At 44.6% G+C, this 23,016-nt stretch overlaps 1 protein-coding gene across 3 annotated transcripts in view; it reads left to right on the top strand.

The window, feature by feature from the left end:
• The window catches only part of mcm10 (minichromosome maintenance 10 replication initiation factor), a 65,826-nt gene extending 54,360 nt beyond the window's left edge, over window positions 1-11,466 (top strand). For all 3 annotated transcript variants that reach the window (XM_038811927.1, XM_038811928.1, XM_038811929.1), the window contains exons 18-20: window positions 2,796-2,941; window positions 4,224-4,266; window positions 11,209-11,466. In XM_038811927.1, the coding sequence (XP_038667855.1) occupies window positions 2,796-2,941; window positions 4,224-4,266; window positions 11,209-11,292 (273 nt within the window). In that variant the 3' untranslated portion in view covers window positions 11,293-11,466. The remainder of the gene's footprint in view (window positions 1-2,795; window positions 2,942-4,223; window positions 4,267-11,208) is intronic.
• Window positions 11,467-23,016: the final 11,550 nt, after the last annotated feature.

Raw genomic sequence — 23,016 nt, forward strand, 5'->3', positions numbered from 1 at the left:
TCAGCTATTCAAATAATAGTGAGGTCATGATTAAGTTAAATCTATTTCCAACAGCGCAGAGTTATAGGTGGATATCAGAAACTTTTCTTTCTGACTCTTTTTTTTTCTTTGTCATAATCTCTTCTGGTTTGGTCAATTCTCCCCTTCATTTTGCTGTTCCGTTTCCATCTTGTGGTTATTATTTAATTGAATCGTGGGGTCCCCAAGCTGGCCAAATCACAGGATAAAAGTTGATACCAAGCCACGCAAGACAAAGTTAAACAGCTGTCTAAAAGCTTGGTCGAAGAATGAGGTTTTAAGGACCAACATAAAGCAGCAAAGAGCAGCAGAGTGGTTTAAGGAAACCAGGGCAGGAATTGGAGTATGTCACAAAGATCTTGGCAGATTGAGGAATTTGAGCAGGTGGAAAAAGAAAGAAACGCACAGCTTCCTACAAATTAAACAAAAGCCAAAATACATTTTTATCTGCACAGTTTGTTTCTTTTTTATTCCTTCACAGGATGTGGGTGTGGCTAGGCCGGCATTTATGGCCCATCCTTAATTGCCATTGAGAAGGTGGGGGTGAGCTGCCATCTAGAACCACTGCAGCCCATGAGGTGCAGGTACACCCGCTGTGCTGTTGTAGGAAGTTTCAGGATTTTGATCCAACAATAGTGAATGAATGGCAATATATTTCCACGTCAGGATGGTGTGTGCCTGGGGGGGGGAAACTTGCAGGTGATGGTGTTCCCATGTGTCTGCTGCTTTGTTCTAGACGGTAGAGGTCAGGTTTGGAACGTGCTGTCAAAGGAACCATGGTGAGTTGCTGCAGTGTATCCCGTGATTGGTGCACATTGCTGCTGTCACGGCATCAGTGGTGGAGGAAGTGAACATTGAAGGTGGTGGATGGGGTGACAGTCAAGCAGGCTGCTTTCTCCGGGATGGTGTTGAACACCTTGAGTGTTGTTGAAGCTGCACTGTTGTTGCCTGAAATGCATGTCGTATAATTTTTCTTGGAAGTCAAATAATCGAAAGCTGGTTTGAGGAAAATCCTGTGTTGCATGTGCAGGGATATCATTAAAATCACCGTGGAATCTTTTTATATGATATTTTATGCAGAAAATAACATGTGTTCAATTTAATCCCTTGTTACTGTAGTGAATGATGCTTAATAGAGTTCAGATAAATTCCTTAATACTTTACAAGAACATTGCTGTGAGATGAAGAAATCGTTTCCTGGAACCTTCCTGTAAACACCCAGCCTAATGTCTGTTTGAAAGTAGCCTTTGTCTTCCTCCAGATGGATGTAACCGCAAACCTGATTTCTGCTCACCCAACTGCGTTCATTAAGAAATTCCAACTTCTTCTGGGGTTTTTATTTTCGCATTTCTTTTCTGTATAACCTTTCATGTTAAACCAGACATTTTTGAAGTCATAAAAGTGGGATAATAGGTTAAACCTGTCATCTGAGAGGAAAGCAAGGTTATGCAAGCTATTTCCATTCTGGATGAGCCAGTGACTGTGTAACCAATTTTTGAATCCTAACATTTGATCCATGATAAATGGGAACAACAGCCTGCGTTTTAAATATCGGCCCAGGTCTCACGTTGGTGATGAGAACCAAGCTGGTGGTGTTTAGACACTTGCCCATTGGGTGTGCTGTTCAGGTCCCTGAAGACTGCAATCAATGGGGATTCATTGGATTGATGAGGATTTATACTCGACAGCTGTTAGTCGCACTATAAAATCCTTGAAGTAACATACAGCTGTTGAATAAACTGGGTTTTTAACAGTATGCGTTTACTGCTTTAAAGTTAGTTTATGATATCTTAACTTCTACTTAAAATATCACGTGTGTCCTGCAATCATTTATTTCACTATCTGTAAAAGTTATACATTTAAAGGGAAGGAGTCAGAGATTTTTATTTCCTGGTTTGCTGTCTGTGAGAATACTTCATTGTGGTTGGCTGCTTGCACTGCCTGATGACATCACTGTCACAGACACCTGCAGGTTCCCTGGACGGGACTTTATGTTCAAGCTGGCAGTGAGAAAGGGGAAATTCATGCCACAGAGATGCCTAGATCTTTCTGGAAAGCTTTTTATTTTAGTTCTGCCACATACGCCCTTGCTTTACTGCTAACCACAAACTCCAGGTAGCCAGTTTGGAGCAGCCTGTATTATCGAAGCAAGGAACTTCACGATGTGGTTAAATTCAAAAGCCCATTCCCACGCATGGTCTGTTAAATGGATATGTTTGTTTAGTAAAAGTGACCACGAAGCTGTCCGAATAGCAGGAGCTTTTTCACTCGAGGAAGGGAACCTGTCATACCCATTTAGGTCACTTCAATCCCACATCGACATGCTTGATCTAATTGCACAAAGCCTAGCCAGCCCCTGCATTGTGTCAAGTTCCAGGAAGGAAAATCATGGAACTCCCTACCCAACAATACTATGGGAGCATCTTTATAACACAAACTGCAGCAATTTAAGAGGATGGTTCGCCAGCTCAGGGCAAATAAAGACGAGCAATAAATACTGGCCTTGACATTGACAGCTACGTCCCTAGAATTATATTTTATTTGAAGTTGCACTGTTGATTAAAACATACCTTGAGGAGGAATTATTTAATTGCGGATGGTATGAAGTGTCTTCCTTAAGTATTTTACTTTGGTAATGTTAACCATGGTAAAATATGTAATCTCATCAAAACTAAATTGAACTGTTTCCCTGCTGCCGGTCAGTGAGTTCTGTAACATCTTCTTTAACTGGTTATGCAAAAATAAAATACTTAATGGTTTCCTCCCTTACCTTACAGTGCAGCTATTCCTACTTCAAACCACTGGAGACTTGTGTGAGTGAAAACCATGACTATCATTGGCATGATGCAATCAAGCGCTTCTTTAAATGCCCGTGTGGTAACAGAGCAATAGCTTTATCAAGATTGCCAAAGAAAAGCTGCAGGTATGTAAGTGTGCGGAACAAGCAAAGATGAAAAGGTTATCTATTCATCCAGGAGGGCTTTCCGACCTTGGAGACATTAGAGGAAGAGTTTGATTTGCTGGGTGGGAGCGGATTTCGGTACCTTCAAGTGCGGGACTTTGTACGGAGACAGGTCCCAAGCTTTCCTAGCCTCCCCCTGAGGGGACTACAGGATAAAGTGCTGTCAAAAACAGGGATTGGAGGTGGGAAGGTTTCGGAGATATATAGGGAATTGTTAGAGTGGGAAGGGGCCCCTATCAGAGAGGTGAAGAGGAAGTGGGAAGATTTGCTAGGAGAGGAGCTGGAAACTGAACTGTGGGAAAAAGCCTTGAAAAGGGTGAATGCATCCTCGTCCTGTTGTAGACGTAGCTTGATTCAGTTCAAGGGGCTGGTTTAGCACACTGGGCTAAATCGCTGGCTCTTAAAGCAGACCACGGCAGGCCAGCAGCACGGTTCAATTCCCGTACCAGCCTCCCCGAACAGGCACCGGAATGTGGCGACTAGGGGCTTTTCACAGTAACTTCATTGAAGCCTACTCATGACAATAAGTGATTTTCATTTCATTTCAAGGTAGTTCACAGGGCCCACATAACGGTAGCCCGGATGAGTAGGTTCTTCGAGGAGGTGGAGGACAGAAGTGGATGGTGTGGGGGTAGCCCGGCCAACCATGTTCCTATGTTTTGGGCATGTCTGAAACTTTGGGAATTCTGGCAGGGATTTGCAGGTGTTATGTCTGAAGTCCTGGAAGGTAGGGTAGCTCCGAGTCCAGAATTAGCAATATTTGGGGTGTTGGAAGATCCGGGGGCAAAGTGGAGGAGGGAGGCCGATATCCTGGCCTTCTCCTCCCTGGAGGCCCAGAGATGGATCTTGCTGAGACAGAGGGACTCAGAGCCCCCGAAGTCAGGAATGTGCGTCAGCGATTATGGTAGAGTTTCCCAGCCTGGAGAAAATCAAGGTCACTCTGAGAGGTTCAATACAGGGATTTGCCCAGAGTTGGCAGCTGTTCATCGAGTTCTTTGATATTCTCAATAGTCACACTCAAGATTGTATGCTGTTAAGCACAGATGTGACTTTTTTTCCAAATCATGTTGATCTCTGTATTTGCACCTTCGTTTAAACTAGTCACAATACTGTTAGAACTTTGTAAGACTCTGAGAACTCAGGTCTTCATTTTGAAATGCATTTCAAACCATTGGAATGACCTAAGAAATTATGGTTTACTGACTTGACTAACGCAATTATAATTTCTTATGTTTCTTTTCAGCAACTGTGGCTTGTTTAAGTGGGAGAGAGATGGAATGCTGAAGGTGAGTTCATTTAAGGTTCTTGTGTTCTGAATAGCTTGCTGCCAGGGATTGTGTTTTATGTGTTGTATCTGTTGAATTGCTACTGGTATAACAGTGCAGTCGATTCCTCCATCCTTTACAGAGGAGACTGAGGCAAATTCTAAACAATTACTTTCAAAGCAAACTACTTATTTCTGATTAGATTTACATCAAGACAGTGTTTTTTTCCTATCAGGAATTAAATGGATCTTAACGTTTAAAAGAATGGAATAAAACTTGGTTTTACATGTAATTTTATGTAGGTTTATTTACTTGTTGTAGGACTGGGGGAACTGGTGGGAGAGTAGCATAATAATCTTTATTAGTGTCACAAGTAAGCTTACATTAACACTGCAATGAAGTTACTGTGAAAATCCCCTAGTCACCACACTCCAGCGCCTGTTCGGATACACAAAGGGAGAATTCAGGATGTCCAAATTACCTGATCGCACGTATTTCGGGACTTGTGGGAGGAAACCGGAGCACCCGGAGGAAACCCACGCAGACATGTGAAGACCGTGCAGACTCCGCACAGACAGTGGCCCAAGCCGAGAATCGAAACTGGGACCCTGGCGCTGTGAAGCAACATTACCATCCACTGTGCTACCGTGCCAACTAACTTAACCGGGGGCACGACACAGTGGTTAGCACTGCTGTCTCACAACTCCAGGGTCCAAGGTTCAATTCCAGCCTCGGTGACCATGTGGAGTTTGCACTTTCTCTCTGGGTCTGCATGGGTTTCCTCCGGGTGCCGGTCCTCCCACAGTCCAAAGATGTGGAGGTTAGGTGGACTGGCCATGCCAAATTGCCATAGTGTCCCATAAAAAAGATTAGGTGGGCTTAGGGGATAGGGTGGAGACGTGGACTTAAGTAGGTTGCTCTTTCCAAGGACTGGTACAGACTCGATGGGCCAAATGGCTCCTGCATTGTCAATTCAATGATTTGCTCTCCTCCTTCCTCCCCCCCCCCCCCCCCCCCACATCCACCATCATCATAACTCCAGGCCCTGCCCACTAGGAACCTGGTGCTGTGAAGCAACAGTGCTAACCGCTGTGCTACTGTGCCGCCCATATAACATTGGCCATTATGGGTGGAAACAGATTAAGCCAAAACCTTTTCCCTGGTGTCGGTGCCTAGCTCCAAAGTTTAGATCCAAGTTTAGCTACATTTGATCTGGCATAGTTCTCCAGATTCAAACAGTGAGCTGAATAAACCTAATTGTATTTAATTAAAGGAATGAAATGAATGAAAATCACTTGTTGTCGCAAGTAGGCTTCAATGAAGTTACTATGAAAAGCCCCTAGTCGCCACATTCTGGCGCCTGTTCGGGGAGGCTGGCATGGGAATTGAACCGTGCTGCTGGCCTGCCTTGGTCTTGGTTAAAAGCCAGTGATTTAGCCCAGTGTGCTAAACCAGCCGCTACAACTACGACTATAATAAGTTACAGTGTCTCATTGTGGAGGCAATAAAATAGGTTGATCAGATGAGACTCTCCGGGATGGAGAACGTGATGCTGAGTGTCAGAAGTGGAGGTCAATGTTCAATCTTGTATGTCGACCCTCATCTGAATTTACCTCCTGAGACCCTTAACAAATGCGACTGCGCTGAGCAACAGGTTACCAAGATACTCGTTTGATAGTGACCTGGTAGCATACAAACAGTCTGAAGTGAATCAGTCAGATAAATCTGTGACAGGAAAAAAAAGTTGTACTATTCCCAGTAGACATTACTGGACAAAATGTTCCAGGTACCGTATCCTGTTAGGGATCTGAGTCTTTTTCCACCATCGGAAAAGTCTGTGACCCATTTGTGGTTTGGTATGATAGCAGGTTTTGAAACCTAGTTATAGTTGTCTATTTACAAATACTGTACTGCTCTTTTAAAGTCCATCGCACAGTTTATTCAGGATTGATATGCCTTTGGTAGGAAACTCTGTGAAGGGAATATCCAGTTGTAGCCGGCTTCATGAATAGTGTCTGGAATCTTAAACCATTTGTTTGTCCATAAGCAACCACCAGGTCTCAAGTCTCTATCTTAGTATTCGCGAACGCAAGTCTCCCTTTTAAAAACCTGACCCATATGAAGCTGTGGGTTTGTGTGACTTTGAAACCTGTCATATTTTTGACTCAACTCTGTTTGTGGAGTGGTATTTCGTGCTTTGGTGGGGATCTCCAACGTTGCAAAATGATACTTTCTCTCAAGCGAGGAAGAAAAAGCCATGAAATCCTGTGCAAAACAGCTCAAGAAGCTTTGTAATCAAACTCCTCTTCATTTGTTCGTGGGGTGTGGGTGATGCTGGCAAAACTATTTGTTGCCAACCAGTTTGTATGGCAGCTATGTGGATAACCTGCACGAATTAAATTTGATTTGATTTATTATTGTCTCCTGTATTACAAAGAACAAAGAAAATTACAGCACAGGAACAGGCCCTTCCACCCTCCCAGCCTGCGCCGATCCAGATCCTTTATCCATTCCAAATGTGGCCTAACCAAAGTCCTATACAACTGTAACACGACCTGCCGACTCTTGTACTCAATACCCGGTCCGATGAAGGCAAGCATGCTGTATGCCTTCTATCGACCTGCGTTGCCACCTTCAGGGTACAATGGACCTGAACCCCCAGATCTCTCTGTACATCAATTTTCCCCAAGACTCTTCCATTGACCATATAGTCCGCTCTTGAATTAGATCTTCCAAAATGCATCACCTCGCATTTGTCTGGATTGAACTCCATCTGCCATTTCTCTGCCCAACTCTCCAATCTATCTATATTTTGCTGTATTCTCTGACAGTCCCCCTCACTATCTGCAACTCCACCAATCTTAGTATCATCTGTAAACTTGCTAATCAGACCCACGTATACCTTTGTCCAGATCATTTATGTATATCACAAACAACAGTGGTCTGAGCATGGATCCCTGTGGAACACCACTAGTCACCTTTCTCCATTTTGAGACACTCCCTTCCACCACTACTTTCTGTCTCCTGTTGCCCAGCCAGTTCTTTATCCATCTAGCTAGTACACCCTGAACCCCATGCAACTTCATTTTTCCCATCAACCTGCCATGGGAAACTTTATCAAACGTCTTATTGAAGTCCATGTATATGGCATCTACAGCCCTTCCCTCCTCAATTAACTTTGTCACTTCCTCAAAGAATTCTATTAGGTTTGTAATACATGACCTTCCCTGCACAAAACCATGCTGCCTATCACTGATAAGACTATTTTCTTCCAAATGTGAATAGATCCTATCCCTCAGTATCTTCTCCAACAGTTTGCCTACCACTGACGTCAAGCTCACAGGTCTATAATTCCCTGGATTATTCCTGCTATTCTTCTTAAACAAAGGGACAACATTAGCAATTCTCCAGTCCTCCGGGACCTCACACGTGCTCAAGGATGCCTCAAAGATATCTGTTAAGGCCCAGACTATTTTGTCCCTTGCTTCCCTCAGTAACCTAGGATAGATCCCATCCGGACCTGGGGACTTGTCCATCTTAATGCCTTTTAGAATACCCAAAACTTCCCCCTTCCTTATGCCGACTTGACCTAGACTATTTAAACATCCATCCCTAACCTCAACATCTGTCATGTCCCTCTCCTTGGTGAATACCGATGCAAAGTACTCATTTAAGAATCTCACTCATTTCCTCTGACTCCACGCACAAATTCCCTCTTTTGTCTTTGAGTGGGCCAATCCTTTCTCTAGTTACCTTCTTGCTCCTTGTATACAAATAAAAGGCTTTGGGATTTTCCTTAACCCTGTTAGCCAAAGATATTTCATGACCCCTTTTAGCCCTCTTTATTGCGCATTTGAGATTTGTCCTACTTTCCCGATTTTCCTCCAAAGCTTCATCAGTTTTAAGTCGCCTAGATCTTATGTACTCACAATTCCGCCCGTCATCCATGGTTCCCTAAACTTGCCATTTCTATCCCTCATTTTCACAGGGACATGTCTGTCCTGCACTCTAATCAGCCTTTCCTTAAAAGACCCCCACATTTCAAATGTGGATTTACCCTTAAACAGCTGCTCCCAATCCACCTTCCCTAGCTCCTGCCAAATTTTGTTATACTTGGCCTTTCCCCAATTTAGCAGTCTTCCTTTATGGTCACTCTCGTCTTTGTCCATGAGTATTCTAAAACTTACGGAATTGTGATCACTATTCCCAAAGTAATCACCGACTGAAACTTCAACCACTTGGCCGGGATCATTCCCCAATACCATAGAACATAGAACAGGTCCAGTATGGCCCCTTCCCGAGTTGGACTATTTACATACTGCTCTAAAAAAACTCTCCTGGATGCTCTTTACAAATTCTGCTCCATCTACGCCTCCAACACTACATGAGTCCCATTCAATGTTGGGGAAGTTAAAATCTCCCATCATGACCACCTTATTGCTCCTACATTTTTCTATAATCTGTCTACATATTTGTACTCTATTTTACGCTCCCCTTTGGGAGGCCTGCAGTAAAGTCCCAACAATGTTACTGCACCCTTCCTATTTCTCAGCTCCACCCATATTGCCTCAGTGCTTGAGTCCTCCATCGTGTCCTCCTTAATCACAGCTGTGATATCATCTCTGACCAGTAATGCAACTCCTCCCCCCCCCTTCTACCGCCCTCTCTATCCCTCCTGAAGCATCTTTAACCTGGGATATTTATTTGCCAATTTTGCCCTTCCCTCAACCAAGTCTCAGTAATACCAATAACATCATATTCCCAGGTACTAATCTAGCCTTAAATTCATCTGCCTTACCTGCTACACTTCTCGCATTAAAACAAATGCACCTCAGGCCACCAGTCCCTTTGCGTTCATCAATTCTTCCCTCTCTACTCTTCCCCTTAGTCACATTGAGTTTATTATCTAGTACCTTACTGGTTTTAGTTGCTGCCTCTTTACTGACCTCTAACTTCCTAATCTGGTTCCCATCCCCCTGCCACATTAGTTTAAAACCTCCCCAACAGTGTTAGCATTGGTATACAGTGAAAAGTATAGTTTCTTGCATGCTGTACAAACAATGCATACCGTACATAGGGAAGGAAGGAGAGACTGCAGAATATAATGTTACAGTTATAGCAAGGTGTAGAGAAAAGATCAACTAAATACGAGGTAGGTCCATTCAAAAGTCTGATGGCAGTAGGGAAGAAGCTGTTCTTGAGTCAGGTTAGTAAGTCTGAAAAGTCTTAGACTAAGCAATACATACTCCAAAGGGGCCTTGAAATTTAGCCATCGATTTTCCCACCCCCATATCCTTTACTATTTTCACATCTTTTTTAGATGGCTGTTGGGGTGGAAGCAAAAGTTAATCCTGTGGCAAGAGAGGAAGATAAGGGCAGCACGGTAGCATTGTGGATAGCACAATCGCTTCACAGCTCCAGGGTCCCAGGTTCGATTCCGGCTTGGGTCACTGTCTGTGCGGAGTCTGCACATCCTCCCCGTGTGTGCGTGGGTTTCCTCCAGGTGCTCCGGTTTTCTCCCACAGTCCAAAGATGTGCAGGTTAGGTGGATTGGCCATGATAAATTGCCCTTAGTGTCCCTTAGTGTTGGGTGGGGTTACTGGGTTATGGGGATAGGGTGTTAACCTTGGGTAGGGTGCTCTTTCCAGGAGCCGGTGCAGACTCGATGGGCCGAATGACCTCCTTCTTCTGCACTGTAAATTCTATGATCTATGAGAGTTTTGGGAGAAGTGCTAGTTTTGAAGTAGTGTAACTAGAGACACAACAAATGCAATTAAAGTCACCCCCGGGAAAGTGGGAGAGTGGCATTTAATCAGGTTTCCTGCTCCAGGTGAATTGAGACCCTTAAACGCCCCGGGAACCCTGTCAGCAGGCAGGTGAGTGCCAGATTTGGATGCAATCCTATCGGGGCGCCCAGAAAAGGCCATGGCGAGATTGCCACCAGCTCTCCGGTTAGTGAACAGGGCCACTGGCACAACTATTAAATTCAGCCCGATATATGTAAAACACTCTCTGCCTCAGTTCAGTCTCTCTATATATAATATGCATTACTATTAATATCATATAAATGAACGGTGATTTAATAGGCAGCATGGTTTTTTTTCCGCGTGTGGATCTTTTTATTCTTTCACCAGATGTGGTTGTCGCTGGCATTTGCTGCCCATTCATAATTGTCCTTGAACTGAGTGGCCATTTCAGAGGGCAGTTATGAATCAACTATATTGCTGTGGGTGTGGATTCACATGTAGGCCAGACTGGGTAACGGTGACAGATTTCCTTCCCTAAAGGACATTAGTGAACCAGGTGTTTATATTTCACAAAAGTCAATGGTAGATTCACGGTCAACATTACTGAGACTAACTTTCAATTCCATGGTTAATAATTGAATTTGAATTATACTGACTGCTGTGGTGGGGATTTGAACCCATGTACCCCGAAGATAACTCCGGCCTTTGGATTGCCAGTCCAGTAACATTACCACTACACCACCATCTTCCCATTAACACTTCATATTTGAAGATTAATTATTTTTAATATAAATTTAGAGTACCCAATTACTTTTTTCTAATAAAGGGCCAATTTAGCGTGGCCAATCCACCTACCTTTGGGTTGTGGGGGTGAGACCCACGCAGACACTGGGAAAATGTGCAAACTCCACACGGACAGTGACCCGGGGCCGGGATTGAATCGGGGTCGTCTGTGCCATGAGGCAGCAGTGCTAACCACCGCCCTGATGGAGATTAATTTATATCCATAAATGCCGGTCTCAATTTTGATGAGCCATTTCAATTTAGTGTTTTGTTGGTAACTAAACTGTTTTACACCAAATTCACTTTTATTCTCTGCAAGTACTCTAGTTTGCTTCATGACATATCAGACTGCCGCAGAACTGTTTAAATATGTTTGTTGTCTACATACTGGTTAACACATGCTGATATTTGCGAATTCTCTCTTTCTCTGTAGGAGAAGAAAGGTCCAAAAATAGGTGGAGAGCTGCTGCTACCACGAGGAGAAGAACATGGCAAATTTTTAAGTAGTTCAAAATGATGCCTGATTACAGGAAGTGTGATATAAGACGCCAGATTTTTAATATAGGCTATATCTGAATGACTACGTGGTGCTCCGCGAGAGCAGTTTTAATTTCTGGCATTAAACACCCAGGTGTACAGTGAGTGTATTTTTTTTTTTTTAAATCATGAATAAATTTACCATTTTTCCTAATTCCTATGTTTGATGTTCCTACGTATCAGAAAAATGGAGAGGTGGGACTGGGTGTTTACTAAATCCTGCTTCAAGCACTAACAAGTGGTGCATTAAAGGGTTTGCCAGAATGTTAATGGTTTCTGGATGTCCGCCGGGTTTAGTGTGAGTAACCCAGTTCACCTGCAAGAGGAGAATTACTCACTGATTAAATGAAGAGGAATCTTGGGAGCGCGGAGACTAAAGCTCACCACTTAGAACATAGAACAGTACAGCACAGAACAGGCCCTTCGGCCCTCGATGTTGTGCCGAGCAATGATCACCCTACTTAAACCCACGTAACCCGTATACCCGTAACCCAACAATCCCCCCATTAACCTTACACTACGGGCAATTTAGCATGGCCAATCCACCTAACCCGCACATCTTTGGACTGTGGGAGGAAACCGGAGCACCCGGAGGAAACCCACGCACACACAGGGAGGACGTGCAGACTCCACACAGACAGTGACCCAGCCGGGAATCGAACCTGGGACCCTGGAGCTGTGACAGATCCAAGTTGTTAACTAGTTTATGCAGCAAATCATGTAGTAGCTCTGCTTACTTTCAGACATGTGGCTTGTTATTTCTAAGTAATCTTGAGTGAATGATTTTATTTTTTCTACAATTTATTGGTATTTTGTTTTTAAAACCTCCTGCCGTTCACCAAATTTGTAGAAGGCGTTGACTTTGTCTCATTTTCTTCTCAAAGCCTCATTTATAATAATGATATTGAATTGAAGTAGAATTCAGATTTGTTTGTCGTAGATCTCGTGTATAACAGCTCGACCACGAAAAGAAACTTGCATCATTTAAGACCCCCGTTAGGTCACTCCTCAGCCTTCGCTTTTCTAGAGAAAAGACTTTCAGTCTATTTGTGCTTTCCTCAAACCAAAAAGAAAATGCTGGAAAATCTGAGCAAGTCTGGCAGCATCTAGGGAGAGAAAAGAGCTAACGTTTCGAGTCCAATGACTCTTTGTCAGAGCTAACAGGCAGAGAGAGTGGGAAATATTTATACTGTGGAGTGGGAATGAAAGATGAGTCATAGCTACAGAAACCCAGGGAAACCGGGTGCTACAGGCCACAGAAACTAAGGGGAAAGAGTGTTAATGGCAGTCCCCAGAGAGAACAAGATGTGAAAAGCCAAACAGCAGAAAAACTAACATCAGAGGATAAACTGTAGATGTGGGGGGGGGGGGGGAAGCAAGCAGGAGAAAGGGTAAGGAAAGGTGGATAAGATGGGGGGGGTTAATATATATTAATAAAGACAAGAAAGAAATGGTAAAAGATAGTTAAAATGAAAGGGGATGAAAACAAATGGGTCGAGGTGGGGTAGAACTAATCATCTGAAGTTGATGCTGTACTGTTCTATGTTGTTGAATTCGATGTTGAGACCGGAAGGCTGTAGCGTGCCTAACCGGAAAATGAGATGTTGTTCCTCCTGTTCGCGTTGAGTTTCACTGGAACATTGCAGCAGGCCAAGGACAGACATGTGGGCATGGGAGCAGGGTCTTTTGTTAAAATGGCAAGCAACGGGAAGGTCAGGGTCCTGAATGCGGACAGACCGAAGATGCTCAGCAAAGCGATCACCCAGCCTGCATTTGGTCTCTCCGATATTGAGGAGACCACACTGGGAGCAGCAATTGCAATAGACCAAATTGGAAGAAATGCAAGTGAAACGCTGCTTAACCTGGAATGAGTACTTTGGGCCTGGGATGTTTAGCATGGAAGAGGTAAAGGCAGGTGTTACACCTTCTGCGATTGCATGAGAAGGTGCCATGGATGATGGGAGAGGTACTGGGTATGGTGGAGGAGTGGACTGGATTGTCTCGGAGGGAACGGTCTCTGTGGAATGCTGACAGAGAGAGTGAAGGGAAGATGTGTTTGGTGGTGGCATCACGCTGGAGTTGGTGAAAATGGCGGAGGATTGTGCTTCTCACACGGAGGCTGGTGAGATGAAAATGTGAGAATGAGGGGGGCTCTATCCTTGTTCTGGGAGGGAGTGGAGGGGGTGAGGGTAGTGGCGCGGGAGATGGACCGCACACTGTTGAGGGCCCTGTCAACAACTGTAGGTGGGAAATCACGCTTGTAGAAGAAGGAACACATTTTCGAAGCACCATTTTGGAAAGTGGCATCATCGGAACAAATGCGACGGAGGCGAAGGAGCTGAGAGAAAGGGATGGAGTCCTTACAGGGTGTAGGGTGCGAAGTGCTGTAGTCCAGATAGCTGTGGGAGTCAGTGGGCTTGTAGTGGATATTAGTAGATAGTCCATTGCCGGAAATGGAGACAGAAAGATCAAGGAAGGGAAGGGACGTGTCTGTGATGGACCAGATGAAAGTGATGGAGGGGTGGAAACTGAAAGCGGAGTTGATGAATTTTTCCAGGTACAGATGAGAGGATGAAGCAGCACCAAAATAGTCATCAATGTATCGGTACAGTAGTTGTGGGAGGGGACCCTGGTGGGCCTGGAACAAGGAATGTTCCACATGCTTTCCTGATACTAGTATCATTCCTGTGAATCCTTATTTCTGCTGTGATTTTATGTCCTTCGTATAGATCGCAGTGCAGGTTGAAAGTCCCTTATCCGAAATGTGTGGAGCAGAGAGTGTATCAGATTTCGGAATATACTGCACATGTGCGCTGAGTTGGGAACTGCGCATCACCCGGGAGCCATGTGGGATTTCCCACTCGTGACACGTCGGCACTCTGTTGGGGGGGGGTTGCGAATTTCAGATAGGAGATGGTCAGCCTGTAATAAATGCAGCATCAAATCTGCACAGATCAATTCTTGATTAGAGAAATTAATGCATTAATGTTTTTTTTAAAACGGGTTTTGTGCCAGACGTCCAAAATCGTCTTGAGGTGTCCTTCACAAAAGCACTGAGTACCTTGAGAGGGGACAGTAGGGGTTCAGCCATGTGGGTGTTTGGCTGCTATGTTCTTTTGTCACTACTTTGGCTGCTCTGTTGAAATAACCATTCCGTACTTTAGCAACAGCTTCAAATAAAATTCCAGAAACAAAGTTGAAGAATCTGTTCCTTCAGTTTAATAATTCATAATAATATAATCTTTATTGTCACAAGTCGGCTTAACATTAACACTGCAATTACGCCATACAGTGCAGAAGGAGGCCATTTAGCGAATCGAGTCTGCCCTGACCCTTTGAAAAAGCACCCTGGGCGGAATTCTCCGCTCCCGCACGGAATCGAGAAGGCCATTGTGAACTCAGCCGGATGCCGCTCCTCGCACCCTATTCACACACACACACACACACACACACACCCAGGGGGCTAGGAGCGGCGCTCCGTAAATCTCGGCCGCCAGGCCTTGACGCTTGTGTCAAGCCGGCGCGCCGAGAATGACGCGACGGAGGCGCCTAAGTGACATCAGCCGCTTATGCGCAGGTTGGCCGGCTCTAACCCGCACATGCGCGGCTGACGGCTCCAACCCACGCATGCGCGCTTGCCGTCTTCCCCGCCGCTGCCCCGGAAGACGTGGCGGCTTGATCTTGCGGGGCGGCGGAGGGGAAAGATTGCGTCTCTTGGAGACGCCGGCCCGACGATCGGTGGGCACTCCCCTCTCTCTCTCTCTCCCCCCCCCCCCCCCCCCCCCCCCTACAAGCCACAAACGGAACTTTGGCACCCATGTTCACGACCAGGTGTGGTTGCCTCGGTTGGGAACGTCGGGCCGGAGAATCGCCAGTTGCCGTGAAAAACGGTGAGCGCCGATTCATCCGAGGGGGGGGAGGTGGGGGTGGGAGAATGGCGGGGGGTGCCAGGGCGGTGTGTCGTGAGTCGCCCGGCCCTCCCGCGATTCTCCCACCCGGCGTGGGAAGCGGAGAATCGCAACCCCTATCTCGGCCCTCCCCATAACCCCGTGCATTAATCATGGCAAATCCACCTAGCCTGCAAGTCTTTGGACTGTGGAAGTAAACCAGAGCATCTGGAGGAAACCCACACAGACACGGGGCGAAAGTGCAAGCTCCACACAGACAAATATAATGGTTGTTACATTTCGTTTCTGTATTACAGGCTTGCCAGAATATTTGATTGTTCAATAGGGAGGTACGATATGGGAGTGCTATGGCTGGGCCAAATGCTAGTCTACATTCCACTGTTTAAAATGAATTATTCAATCCAGACAATCTTAAAAAGTCTTCTGTTTATGCAGTTTTTAAAAAAATACAGTATGTTTTGCTTCGTAGACTTAACATGGGAAAGTTCGTCAGTTAAAATCTTTGAAGGAAAACTTTTAAGGATAGACATATCCTTCTGCCGATGAAAGGTCCCTCGTGAAACAAGTTCAAATAGTTTCAGTTCAATTTCTAGAGGCCGTACGGTCATTGTGTAAACCTGTAAAAAGGAAATGTTGGAAATGTCCAGCATTCGTGCAGAGGGAAACCAAATCAGTTCAGGCCACAGAGCCATTACATCTCAGAAGGAGACGATTTGGCCAGCTTATGGTAGAGGGGTGACCTTTCATCAGAACGGGAAAAGATTAGAGAATGTTACCAGATTTGAAGCACATGCCGAGACGGGAGAAGGAAAGAACCACAGGGAAGCCTGTCTGACGGAACAGGTTCAATTGCAAGTGATGATGCAAGGCAAAAGGGTTTTGAAACGGGTAAAGAAACAAAAGGTGGGTCTGGAGAAGCAGTGAATTACCATTACCCGCTGTCTTTCCTTAGGAAACTAAGGAAATTCGGCATCTCCACATTAACTCTTACCAACCTTTACAGATGCACTATAGAAAACATCCTACCTGGCTGCATCACAGCCTGGTATGGCAACTGCTCGGCCCAAGACCGCAAGAAACTTCAGAATCGTGAACACAGCCCAGTCCATCACACGAACCTGCCTCCCATCCATTGACTCCATCTACACCTCCCGCTGCCTGGGGAAAGCAGGCAGCATAATCAAAGTTCCCTCCCACCCGGCTTACTCTTCCAACTTCTTCCATCGGGCAGGAGATACAGAAGTCTGAGAACACGCATGAACAGACTCAAAAACAGCTTCTTCCCCACTGTTACCAGACTCCTAAATGACCCTCTTATGGACTGACCTCTAACACTACTACCTGTATGCTTCATCCGATGCCAGTGCTTATGTAGTTACATTGCGTACCTTGTGTTGCCCTATTATATATTTTCTTTTATTTCATTTTCTTTTCATGTACTTAATGATATGTTGAGCTGCTTGCAGAAAAATACTTTTCACTGTACCTCGGTACATGTAACAATAAACAAAATCCTCTTCTGTCTGTAAACAAAATGGAAATAGTTGGTTATGATACTTCATTCAGTTGTAGTTGTCGGCCTCGAACCACAGAATGGTTAATGTAGTAAATGGAAAAAATCTTGTACTGAAGGAGTGGAGTTGTACTTATGTTGGGGAAGAGATGCAGTGTTGCAAGATAGAGGCGAACTATCTTCTGTCTGATTGGAAAGTTCTCTATTCCCAGTTTTTAAAAATGTTTTTATTTTTTAAGTATTTGAGTACTAAGTAGCCATGTCCTCAATTTTATGTTGTTGTGGCTTTTCAGGAAAACTTTATTGATGTTAAACAGAATATTTAGTTTGGCCAGAATTTCGTTAATAACCAAGTCCAGATAGAGTGGGTTATGTTGCGTTTCCTGCAGCAGTATGTATCCCTTTGATGAACTCAATCTGTTTTATATTTTTAAAACTGCGTGCGCGTTCTCAGGCCATCTGGGAAAGGATTTAACATTTCAGAATGTTATTGATATATACATGCACTGCTTCAAGCCAGGTCCAGTAACACTGTAAACAAACTTAATGAACGTTTTATTGTGAATTTTAAAATCGAAGATGGTTTTGGCCATTGTGTCAGTAACGTGTATCTAGTCACTTGGCTCTGGTAAGGTCTGACTTTGTTTCAGCACTCATTTAAGTTTGTTCTTTTGAAGCCGATGTTTCGCCAAATATTTTCTGAGAGGTCAGTCCAGAAGAACATTGGGGAAAGTAAAGTATAAATTATAAAAACAATTATTTTTTTCAGCCGTGTGGCTTCAGCATCCAAGTGAAAATGAAATTAAATGAAAATCGCTTATTGTCACGAGTAGGCTTCAATGAAGTTACTGTGAAAAGCCCCTAGTCGCCACATACCGGCGCCTGCCCGGGGAGGCTGGTACGGGAATCGAACCGTGCTGCTGGCCTGCTTGGTCTGCTTTAAAAGCCAGCAATTTATCCCAGTGAGCTAAACCAGCCCAGTGTTCAGGATTTGATGGAACACAGGAATTAAGAGCAGAAATTGGCAATTCAGCACCCCGAGCCTGATCCGTCATTCAATCAGATCGTGGCTGATCTCTTCCTGGTCTCAAATCCACCTTACTACCTGTTCCCCATATCCCTTTAACCCGTTTTTAAAATCAAATATATATATCTCCTTCTTGAATTACATTTAATGACTTCGATTCCACCACACTATGGGGCAACGAGTTCCACAAATTCACCACCCTCTGCGAGAAGTAGTTCTTCCTCATCTCAGTTCTAATTCTACCCCCCGCAACCTATATTTGTGACCTCTCGTTCTAGATTGCCCCACAAGGGGGAACATTTAGTCTACATTTACTTTATCAATCCCTTTTAGTATTTTATACACCTCAATCAGATCCCCTCTCGTCCTTCTAAACTCCAAGTATAAGCCCAAGCGATTTAATCTCTCCTCATATGTCAACCCTTTCATCCCCAGAATCAATCTGGTGAACCTCCTCTGAACTGCCCCCAATGCCACCACATCCTTCCTCAAATAAGGAGACCAAAACTGAATACTCCAGATGTGGTCTCACCAACACTATCCAATTGCAACAACACTTCTTTTATACTCCCGTCCTTTCGCAATAAAAGTTAGCATTCCATTTGCCTTTTCAAAGACATGCTGGGGTAGATGGAATCTATTTTCTCTAGGGGGAGTTCAGAACAAGGGGGAATAATCTTAAAATTAGAGCAAGTCTGCAGAAGGGAAATGTCATGAAGCACTTCTTCATGTGCACGGTTGGGTTATTAATGGATAAGAAACAACAGTGTGTTAATGAAGCTAAGATACGGGTCAGCCATGATCTAACAAAACGGGGGAGCAGTCTTGAGGAGCTGCATGACCCAATACTGTTCATAATTTAATACTTAGGCCTGGAATTTCGCTACTGGATCAGGAACGGAGAGTCGGGACGTTTCCCGGCTCTGCTAACCTGACTCAGGAGGAAGTGCCCTGGAAGTTGGAATTTTTGTTCTGGGGTGGTGGGACCTGCCACTCCTGGAACAAGTGCGGTGCCTGCCACGTACAGAGGTGGGCTGGGCAGAAGGCCTGCCTCTGAAATGAAATGAAAATCGCTTATTATCACAAGTAGGCTTCAGATGAAGTTACTGTGAAAAGCCCCTAGTCGCCACATTCCGGCGCCTGTTCGGGGAGGCTAGTACAGGAATTCAACTGTGCTGCTGGCCTGCTTTGGTCTGCTTTCAAAGCCAGCGATTTAGCCCCGAGCTAAACCAGCCTCTGTACTACTCTGCGTTGTATTGCCAAGATTTTGTATAAAAACTTCCAAAGCAAAAAACAGCCCTAAGTGGCCCAAACACTCCCTATGTCCCTCTACCCAACCATATGACCTCTCATATTGCCAGAGCTTGAAATTTGCAGCTATGAGGAGAGATTGGATAGGCTAGGGTTGTTTTCCTGAGAACAGAGGAGGGTAATGAGTGACATAATTGAGGTGTACAAACCTACAAGGGGCCTAGATAGGGGAGACAGAAAACACTTGGTTCCCATAGCTGAGTGGTCAGTTACCAGAGGGCATAGAAGTAAGGCGATTGGGGACAATGAAATACTTTTCCACCCATAGAGTGGTGAGCATCTTGAATTCGTTGCCTAGGTTGATGGCTGAGGCTGAAATTAGTCGCTCATTTTAATTCCATTTTCCAGCACCTACCCCATAGCCTTGCACGTTTTAGCAATGGGGATATCAAAGACAAGTCATTACAGAATACTTAAAACCAGATTGGACTGAATGGTCTCTTTCTGAACTGTAACCTTTCTATGGTCCATGCCAACCTATGTCCCTCTACCACCTATATAGTCCTTTATAGCCTCTACGCCAACTAACACATCCCCCCCCCCCACCTACCACCATTTGTCCTCACACTTGCCATACCAACACATCAGTATCCGGCATGAGCAGACCCCAGCACCCAGGCTGAGATTAAATAAAATAAAGTTATTGGTGTCTATTGCAGACTTTATTTTTTTTAAATCATTAATTCATTTGTAAAAACCCACTCACAATATTTACATACCTTTGATTACATTCTTATTAAAAACAAACATTTTATTCAAGTGCATAATCTCAAAACTCCAAATGTTTTCAAGGACAGGAGTTTTAAATGCCTTCACAGCTTGATAATTGCCTTTGACAGTTAATTTTGACAATGAGTTCCAATGGACATTGAATTGCTTTAGTTTGCTGCAAAAAATAATAGGCGATCCACTTTCCTGCAGGGGGCTAGCAGGGACCCGGGGAGCTTCTCGCAGCTTTGGCTTCGGATACTGGCATCCGCACTTCCGGTTCCGAGCCCGCAAAGTGGCAGCGGCTTTGCCGAGCACCATGTCGGTCTCGGACCGCAGACCAACACGGACAATGTAGGCCCCCCCCCCCCCCGATCGCCCGCGCGCCCCTGCATCGGACCGGCCTGATCGCTGCCCTGGCCGCCTATAAGGCGCCCCCCCCCCCCCACCGGTGCTCAATCCCCCACCAGGGCGTCTGTGGACTGAGTTCACAGCCGCTGCATGAGAGTCCCGAACGGCCACACCACATTAGTTCCACGCCGTCAGGAACTTGGCCGGTCAGGAGCGGAGTATCGCTGGGAGGGCCTCTGGCATTGGCCCCCCCAGCCGTGCGGCGTAATTCACAGACGAGCGATTCTCTGGGGAGAATCGCCTGAGTGGTGCCAGGCCCGATTTGGTCGGGAACTTCGATTCTCCGCCCCGCGCCAAACGCAATTTCAGCGCTGGGCTGCGGAGAATCCAGCCCCATATTTCCTATACCTGGGTCACCAGAATCAGGCATGAGTGGAGGGAACTGTTGATTTCTTAGGGAAGGTGCATCTGTCGTTGGGAAAAGCCAGGCCTTAGTATTTACCAGACAGTTTGGAGTCTCCTAAAAATGTAGCTCGAAGCTTGTAACATAATTACTTACTTTATAAAACTAAATATGTGTAAACTGGCATTTTTAATTCTTACCACTTTGACGTTTTCCTCCTGTTCTGATCTAATTGCGATAAGATCTGAGGTATTATTATTGCAGTTGCTGCCCTTGGAATAAGGAGGGGCAAATTGGCTGGATTCCACTCCTAACCACGGATGACTCCTGGGAAGGTTTTGGTTTTAAATATTAGGTCATGACTTGTCTTTGATATCCCCATTACTAAAACATATGCCATTACTCATTCTCTGGACTTGTATTAAAGAATATATAGCAGCTTTCGCGACATCACATTATTCCGGAGCACTTTGCTGCCAATTCAATACTTTTGAAGTGTAGTCACTGTGAAATTAATGGTGAAGTGGCAGCCAACTTTCATTTACAGCCATCTCCACCTGATCTGTTCTATTGATGTGGGTGGGGGCGTTTCTTGACCAAGGCATCACAAAGTGATTTTGCTGCCCGTTATGCATTTTTCCAGTATTGTAATGTAGATCATGTAGCATTGGATTGTTGTATTAATCATAACAAAATTGTAAAAAAAAAAAGGAACATTGTATAATAATTGACTACAAATCATGTACTAATAAAGGTTTTTTGTATTTCAGCAATGGTTGTTAACATAGGTGTAACCCAATGATAGAAATATAACCAGAAAGTTCTATGTAATTAAACATTTGTATAATTGCAGTAGGGATACTTAAATGGGCTAATTCAAGTTTCACTTTGGAAGGTCCAAATTCAGGACTAGAAACTGAAATCTTGGGATCTCAGTATGAAGATCAAAATTAGGACGGTTCCTCCATTCTTTGAGGTAGACCTGCTTTGCAAGTGATAGTTCTCTTTCATTAAAGCCAAAGGGTGAGAGGCAGCAGCATTTGCCTTGACTGTCACTGCCAGCAGTTTGTTCTTGTTGGCTGCAGACAGCTGAGAGTTAAATACACCTCTCCCATGAGCCTGGCGACCCCTCTCTCATCTCAGTTACCTTTTTTAATCAATGATCTGTTTTTAACGGTGTGCACTGCGGTAATGTTGGCTCGGACATGAAACACCCTTTATGAGCTCTTTCATGACCACTGGACTGGTCGGATGAATGGAGCCTGAATTTAGTATCTCATCCAAAAGAAAACATTTGAACAATGTAGTGTTTCCTCGCTGTTGTACTGAAGCATCAGTCTGCTTTGGATATCCAAGTCCTTGAATGGAGTGGTTTACATAGAATTGATTACATAGAATTTACAGTGCAGAAGGAGGCCATTCGGCCCATCGAGTCTGCACCGGCTCTTGGAAAGAGCACCCTACCCCCTATCCAAGGTCAACACCTCCACCCTATCCCCATTACCCAGTAACCCCATCCAACACTAAGGGCAATTTTGCATACTAAGGGCAATTTATCACGGCCAATCCACCTAACCCGCACATCTTTGGACTGTGGGAGGAAACCGGAGCACCCAGAGGAAACCCACGCACACACGGGGAGGATGTGCAGACTCCGCACAGACAGTGACCCAAGCCGGAATCGATCCTGGGACCCTGGAGCTGTGAAGCAATTGTGCTATCCACAAGGCTACCGTGCTGCCTAATGATTGCTGCAAATGTAGTGTATAAACATGAGACCTGATGACATTAGAAATTATTGGGGCTCCAAGTGTGCAGATTTGATTACAATTTTTGAATTTCTTGGATTAACGAGACAGACTGGCCAACTTTATTGTTTTACTTATCATTACATTTTGATTTTTGAAACCCAGCAAAAAGGCCCTCAGCAGTGTCAACTTCTGTCATCAATTACAGAGCCTGACACCAATGGGTTAATAATTCACTGTTAACCACTTAACAAACTCCGTACCAAATCAAACATTGGGGTTAAAAGTATTTATTCTGTTTTTATATTCTACATGCAGTTGGAGTACAACTTAAGTACACAAAAGTTATATGGTGAAAAAAAAACTATCCAGCACAAATATTTATGGGGAAGGAGACCAAAATCTTTAGCCGCCTGGACCCTAAGTTCTGGATTTCCATCCCGAAACCCATCTTCTCCTCTATCACTTTAAGACACTTCTTAAAACCTACCTCAGATAATGGGGAAAATGTTGAAAAATCTCAGCAAGTCTGGCAGCATCTGTAGGGAGAGAAAAGAGCTAACGTTTCGAGTCCAATGACTCTTTGTCAAAACTTTGACAAAGAGTCATTGGACTCGAAACGTTTGCTCTTTTCTCTCCCTACAGACGCTGCCAGACTTGCTGAGATTTTCCAGCATTTTCCCTTTCGTTTCAGATTCCAGCATCCGCAGTAATTTGCTTTTCTCTCAGATAAAG

Source organism: Scyliorhinus canicula, chromosome 11, assembly GCF_902713615.1.
Source record: "Scyliorhinus canicula chromosome 11, sScyCan1.1, whole genome shotgun sequence".
Classification (NCBI taxonomy): domain Eukaryota; kingdom Metazoa; phylum Chordata; class Chondrichthyes; order Carcharhiniformes; family Scyliorhinidae; genus Scyliorhinus; species Scyliorhinus canicula.